Raw genomic sequence first — 6,873 nt, forward strand, 5'->3', positions numbered from 1 at the left:
AGACTAGTGTCATGCATATGACACTAGTCTAAGTTACTCCCCACTATGACCAGCCTTAGGCTGGCCATAGTGGGGGTAACATAACTAGTATCATATACTTGAGACTTGCAAACATGCTTACGTGGTAGGAAATTAAAGAAGAGAGAGAGGGTCATAATAACATAGGTAGATACCGTAACATAATAAATGTTATGTTACTATGTGTCACGCATAGCAATAAATAAGACCACCTATAATACTACTTTATGATACTATGTACTATGAATGTAGTATCATACACTAGTATCATATGCATGATACTAGCATATGTTAGTCCCCACTGTGACCAGCCTTAAGGAGAGGCTTCGAGCCACTGCGCACGAACTCTCGCTCTGTACCCCGCCAACTTCGGGCCACGTCCCCTGGCTTCCACAAATCGAGGCCAAAACTACCCAATGATTGCGCGCGTCGTCTCGTCGGATCCATCCCCCGGACGACGACCAGCCCGTCGCCACCGCCCACCCGATCGCCCGGGCACCGCAGCCTCGCGGAAACCGGCTCTCCGGCCAATCATGTGCTCGACGCCGAGATGCCGCCGGTCCACATGCATCCGTGGCTAGCCGTGCCTGTCCGTACCAAGGACCACCGCGCGGCGCCGCTACGTGCGTGGACGCACGTCGATCGCTCCCCGCTGCGTACCGCCGCCACGACCGAGTCGGTCGCCCCGTGGCATGCGCGCGACGTCGAGCCTGTCCCGATATATAGCGGTGGCCGCCCGGCCGTCCCGATCGACGCCGTACGTACCCGCATGCACGCACGCGCGCGCGCCAGACGTAGGTGCAGCGTCTGTGGACGCCGCCCTAGAGGAGCGCCGTGAATGCCGCACAGTGGCGGGGCTGCTCGATGACCAGGAACGCGGTGGCGAAGGCAGTGACGCGGCGGTGCCGGTGCCGCGTGAACGCAGCGGATCCGGCCGGTCCGGCTCGCGCGCTGGCGCTGCCGATCGCGTTGCGTGGGCAGGCTATTTGTGACGCCACCGCGATCTGATCACGCGACCCGCACGTCGACGACGGCACATCGTGGTTGTAGTCAACTCTCATCGTACCTGGAAGTTCACGCAGGGCGCCATGCCAGTGGAGAAGGCGGTACGCGCGTGCGCGCGCGCTCCGCGTGTGCGCCGCACGCACCACTCACGCCTCGACAGAACGCCCCTGCCGAATCATAAGCTGCGAGGAGCCGACCCCCGCCCCCGGCAATGGCAATGGCAAGCAATCGCGGTCAGGTGATGATGGCGGCGTGGGCCCCCGGCGCAGATTAGGTTGTTCCCGGCCCCGCCCCGGCGGCCGGGACCAACGACCAATCCACGTCCGGCGACGCTGATTGACTGAATCTGAAGCAGCTTGAATACATGGCCCTCCCCCGCGCCCCCACACCCACCCTCTGAGCCCTCTACAGTCTCGGCAACAGCCAGCCCGCCAGCCGCGGCGGCCGCCGTCGACAGCGCCGCGGGATCCGTTAGTGGCAGGGCGGAAGCGGACAGCGGCGCCGCTGTTGCTCGCCTGCGCTGCACTGCATGCATTTCCTCGCTCGAGGCCGGCGCGCAAAAATCATTCCATCGCTCCCGCGTACGTCCTCTTCCCGCCGCACTGATGATTGTGTTGTGCGACACTGTTGCCGCCGGGACGGTGGGGCACGCCGCCTCTGCCGCCGCTTGAACGACTCTGCAGGAACCCACAACAGTCCTCGGCAGACGAGCGACGACCGCCGGCCCCGAAATTTTTCTTACGGAGCTCTCCTCCATGCATAAAGCTCCATGGCACTGTGCTCAGTTATGACTTATGACCGCGCCTCCGCCATGAAAATCTTCGGAAAAATTTCACCCGAGCCCGAGCACACACAAGAATCAAAGATAGTACTCGAGGATCCGTACCTAGCTGAGGTCGAGGAGCTGAGATTGGTCGTATCGGACGTGCATTAGTTGGCCGGAGAGGAGGCACCTGGGGCCCGGCGGGAAAGGAGTAGTCAAAGGAACGCGCTTCCATCGGATCGCGACGGGGAGGGGGAAGGACGGCGGTCCGATTGGGGCACGCCGGCCATTGCCGTGTCCTTGCGCCCTCAGGTGTCATGCATCTCGCATCTCATAACAGGCATGCGTAAATGCGATGGACAAATCCAATCATGCATGCACACCGCTACTTGGTAGCTGTTACTCACATTGTACTCTACGTACGGCCAGATCAAGTCCAACGATATAATCAGCGGCGTGAGGCACGGACAGACACTGTGCCAATGATTTGGGGTTAAGCAGTCCATGGTTCGGCGTGGGATGGGCGGTCGTGGTAATAATATGATCGATTAATTGATTTTACACTAGCTAGAAGCCATCAACACGAGAACGACGACGACGACGGCGGCGGCGGCGGCCGTGGATGTCCGGCCTAGAACCCGGCCTCGCTGGGCTTGCCGCCCACGTCGAGGAAGTAGGACGACATGGGAGTGGCGGCGTTGGCGGCGGCGCTCGTGCTCGTGCTCTCGCCGCCGTTGCTCGGCACGGACGACATGTCCATGGCGTGGCAGTGGGCGTTGTAGTCCTCCTCCGCCTCCTCCTTGGCCGCGGCGTCCGAGGGCGGCGCCACGCCCGGCATGGACCCCGGCGGCTGCGGGGGCGCCGGCACCACCGACGGCAGCTTGGAGAGCAGCGCCTCGAGGCTGCTCATGGACGGCATGATGTGCATGGGCGCCGGCCCGGGCACGTAGGGGTCGACGTACATGTCCGGCGGCGGCATCATGCCCGGCCAGCCCGCGGCGGCCACGTCCGCCACCGGGAACACGCCGGCCGACGAGGGGTGCGGCAGCAGCACCCCCGGGATGCTCTCCAGGTACCCGAACTTGCGGCGCAGCGTCACCACGTAGCTCAGGTCCTCCGCCACCTGCACGACCACGATCGATCGACCGATCAAACCAGCAACAAGCAAGCAGCATCACATCATCATTACACAACCACTCACTCACTCGTGCGACCAAATACCACTATCAATTAAAGCCACTGCCGCTGCCACCAGTGGCAGCGCTGCACGGTCGCGCGTGCGCCACATGTTGGCTTCCCTTCTCGGGAGAGACTCCATTAAAGCCCGGTAGAATAAGACCGGCGAGCGCGCAGCGGGCTATAAACACGCGGGCTAATCCGGCTAGTAGGGGGGCGCACCTTTTTCATGGAGCCGAGCTGCACGACGCCCTCTCTGACGGCGATCAGCGCGATGGTCTGCACGCGCCACAGAGGAGAATGCATGAGAGAAAGAAATAGGAGAAAAGAAAGAAAACGATGGCGGCATCAGCTTTCAGCTGAGCTAGCTGCATGCGGCGCGGGAAACGATGCGGCAGCAGAGAAGGCATCGAGGGGCAGAGGATGATGGAGCAGGCAGGCAGGCAGAGAGCTTTTGATCAAAAGGCCGGCGGCGATTGCGATTTGTCAAGGCAGGCGTACCTGGATTCCAGACTGGAACTGCGCCTCCCATGTCCTCGGTTGCTGCACCGGGTCAATAATTCCATGGTCATGGATGATGGTCAGTTAAGGACTGCATTAGCAAGGTAGTAAGCTGGAGGCGAATGTTTGGGGGGAGGAGGAGCGGCTTACGGAGTCGGCGGGGTTGCTCCAGGAGGAGATGAGGCTGATCTCCTGCTCGGGGGGCTCCTTGAAGATCCACTTGTGGCTGTGGTCCGCCGCCACTTTCCCTATCAACCTGCAGCCAAGCGACCAAGAACAGAGAAGCAGCCGGGTTAGTGGTTACTTAACTTAACCATCATCCAGCAGCACGGGCGACCGGCCGATCGCCTGCTTAGCTGCCTAATCTGACCATAAGCCAGTTGATCTTCGCCATTAACAGTAGTATTACTGACCCTTCGCCGTAGTTGTAGATGTCGTGGGACATCTTGAAGAAGAGCTCAGGCTGCAGGCCCAGGCCCAGGCCCTGCTTGGCCTCCTGCGCAGCTGCGGCGGCAGCCTCGCAGTCCGCGTATGCAGCTGCGGCGCCGCCTGCGCCCTCTTGGCCGCAGGCGGCTGCAGAGGTGGTGGCCGCGAAGTTGCAGAAGCCGTCCTCCCACGCCAGGATCCTGGGTGCAAGAAACCAAAACCCCGACACAGTAAGTCGCAGACGACGGTAAAAAAGACTTGGGGTGGTCTGCGTATGCGCGTACCAGTTCCTCCTGTTTCCTCTGGTCCTGTCATACGCCACACCTGGGAGATCCCATCTGCTCAAACAAACGGACAGAGCGAGCAAAGAGATTAGTAATCACCAAAGGGAGTGCGTCAGGACATTGGTTGATGGCGGTGGCGGCCATGGTTTACAGGCGCGGGATGAAGATGATGGATGGAGGAAAGGAAGGAAGGGGAGGAGCTAGAAGGCAGGGCTCACTTGGGTGGAGGGTAGTTCCGGGGGAGGATGCGCCAGAAGACGGCGTAGACCCACTGCGAGGCGTCGCTGGTGCAGAGGCTCCGGAGCGTGTGCTGCAGCAGGTGCGTCACCGCCACCGGGCTCAGCTGCTCCTCCATTGCCGCCGCCGCCACGAGCAGCCGGAGACGAGATTCAGCAGCGGGGAGCGGAAAAGGAGAGGCCGATCGGGAGTACTGGAGAACTGGCGCTAAGCTCTAGCTCGCTTGCTTAGCTTGATGCTGGACTGGACTCCCTTTCTTTCCCGTGTGTGATCTCTCCGTATGGCTGTGAGAGGCGAGGCCACCATCGAATGAGAGCGCCACACTTGCCCGAAATTTATACCCCCTCCCCCCTCGAGAGAGGGACTGAAGATGATGGGGGACTGCTGCTTGGGAGTATAAGCTAATAAAAAAATGTGTACTACCCGGCTTTTCCCAGGGTCCACATTTTGGTTCATATTATTAGTTGTGGGAGGGAAGAATGAGAAAATTCTGCTTGTGTTTTTGGTCCTTGGATCGAGTTGATCCCAACTGTCCCCTTCATGCCCACACACGCAACGCAGCGCAGGGCTCCTCAAAATATAGAGAGAGGACTGTTGTTGGTACGGCTTCTTGCGGATTAATTGCGGTGCTCGGATGGGAATCGCTGAATACTCCGCCGCGCTCCATCCCGCCTCGCCCATGCATTGCGTTCCCGGCTTGTCTTTTCTTGTATGCTTGTTCTGGTATATTTATCCATAGAGCAAGTGTTACGCACGTCTTCAAACTTTGATCAGGTAAGCGAACAGCGAGGGATGTAAGTGTGATTTAAGTTAATAAAGCTAGCGCTTTTTCTAGAAAAATGAGACGAGATGAGTTTTGTGATGCATGTGCTACCGTGCTAGCTAGCTAGCTATGCGCCGTAGCATTGCCCCAAAGTTACTGAAAGTGCTAAAGAAGGAAGTCGTAGCATTTCCCCCCCAATTCACCGTGAGGAAACAGAGCAAAGGACATATAGGTTCCTATAGTTGCACGTTGGCTCTGTTAGAAAAGGCGAAGTCTAGTGACGCCTAGGGCATCTACAACCACAAGTAACAAACTCCATCCCCCAAACGCCCGTAGACGTGCCTGGACGGACAATGACCGGACAGCACGCAACAATCATCCGTTGCATCCATATACTCCCTCAAACTTGAAACCTTAAATCCATACAAGCCATGTAGATTAAAAACCTATGTATTACGTAGGTACCCTATATACCCATCGTCCAACATGTCCACGGTCTCCGTGCCCGGCTCCAGGTAGATGGGCACGTGCGGCAGCTCTGGCTCGTCGCCGACGAACTAGAGGCGTCGAGCTCGTCGATTTCTGCCCTTTGCTATCAGATGTAGTGTCGGTTGGCCTCCACATAGGCCTCGTCCCGGATGGACTCGACGATGGAGGTCTGCTGCACCATCTCCTCTGTCTGGGAGACCTTGAACTCCGCCATGGTGTCCTCCATGGCGAAGCCCGTAGCCAACACCTCCTCCTTCGGCTCCGCCCACTCCATGGGCTAGGGATCCTGCTCCGTCCCGCTGCTACCCCCCTCCTCTTCCTCCTCGTCCGCCTCCACCTCCGGCGAATCCGGAGGCAGACCGGTGGTGACATGAGCAGCACGCCTTGCAAGGATCTTGTCATGGATTTAACACGACATATGCCCTAGTGAAAGGACTTAGGTGTGGAGCCATCGCACTAGGTTAGCTTAAAGGGATTGAACGGGACAAAGGACACAAGGAGTTTACCCAGGTTTGGCCCTTCTCAACGAGGTAAAAGCCTACGTCCTGCTTCTAGTTGTATTGCTTGAGTTTCGAATACAAGGGAGCGAATACGCTTGACCTAGTTCTCGATTGTGTGTCTCTTTAGTTAAACCGCTGCCGGGTCTCACCTTTATATACACAGGTAGAGACCTGGCGGCTTACAGAGTCCCGGCCGGCTTACACAACGTAACCGGCTCGGTTTTTGACTAGCCCTGCCTTACAGAGCAAGTCTTCCTACGGCGGTTCACATCCCTGGTCCTGGGCCTTTAGCAGGCCTGCCTCCATGAGCCGCCGTCTTCTTATCTCTCCCTGGGCCTCCTTTAGGTTAAGCCGCCAATGGTATAACTCGGCCCCTCCTGGGCGGGTCATACCTCGAAGCTATATCCCCAACATTAGGCCTCAGGTTGATTGGAACTTGTTCATATCAATCTCCACTGTCTAACTTAGCAGAATGTATCATTATCAATTCCTTATCAATCCTCTATAACCCGCCATGACGTCACATAGCAGAATCATTTTAACCTGCCATGACATCATGTGCATTAAATCCGCACAAGACCCAGCATATCTCAATGGATCCTTATCTTATTGGACCTCCCGAAAATCGAGGCGCCTGTATTGGTAATATAATCATTTTGCCTCCATGATTTCTGCGCATGCCATCTTATCACTCCCTTATAAATAGGGACA

General features: G+C 57.8%; 1 protein-coding gene across 1 annotated transcript; it reads right to left on the bottom strand.

Moving 5' to 3' along the window:
* Positions 1-2,316: 2,316 nt before the first annotated feature.
* Positions 2,317-4,762, bottom strand: LOC125520386 (protein RICE SALT SENSITIVE 3). Its single transcript, XM_048685308.1, has 7 exons — positions 4,392-4,762; positions 4,174-4,227; positions 3,877-4,089; positions 3,614-3,719; positions 3,464-3,505; positions 3,185-3,241; positions 2,317-2,909 (listed from the first exon to the last, which is right to left on the bottom strand). Exons 1-7 carry the CDS (start codon positions 4,526-4,528, stop codon positions 2,418-2,420), a joined length of 1,101 nt encoding a protein of 366 aa, XP_048541265.1. The 5' UTR covers positions 4,529-4,762; the 3' UTR covers positions 2,317-2,417.
* Between the last annotated feature and the right edge of the window lie 2,111 nt (positions 4,763-6,873).

This window comes from Triticum urartu, chromosome 7 (genome assembly GCF_003073215.2).
Source record: "Triticum urartu cultivar G1812 chromosome 7, Tu2.1, whole genome shotgun sequence".
In the NCBI taxonomy this organism is placed as follows: Eukaryota; Viridiplantae; Streptophyta; class Magnoliopsida; order Poales; family Poaceae; genus Triticum; species Triticum urartu.

Coding starts and splice junctions, on each gene's coding strand:
- LOC125520386 (XM_048685308.1), bottom strand. CDS start 4,528: ATGGAGGAGCAGCTGAGCCCGGTGGCGGTGACGCACCTGCTGCAGCAC. Junction 4,228..4,391: donor CGGAACTACCCTCCACCCAA/GTGAGCCCTGCC, acceptor TTGTTTGAGCAG/ATGGGATCTCCCAGGTGTGG. Junction 2,910..3,184: donor AGCTCGGCTCCATGAAAAAG/GTGCGCCCCCCT, acceptor GTGGTCGTGCAG/GTGGCGGAGGACCTGAGCTA.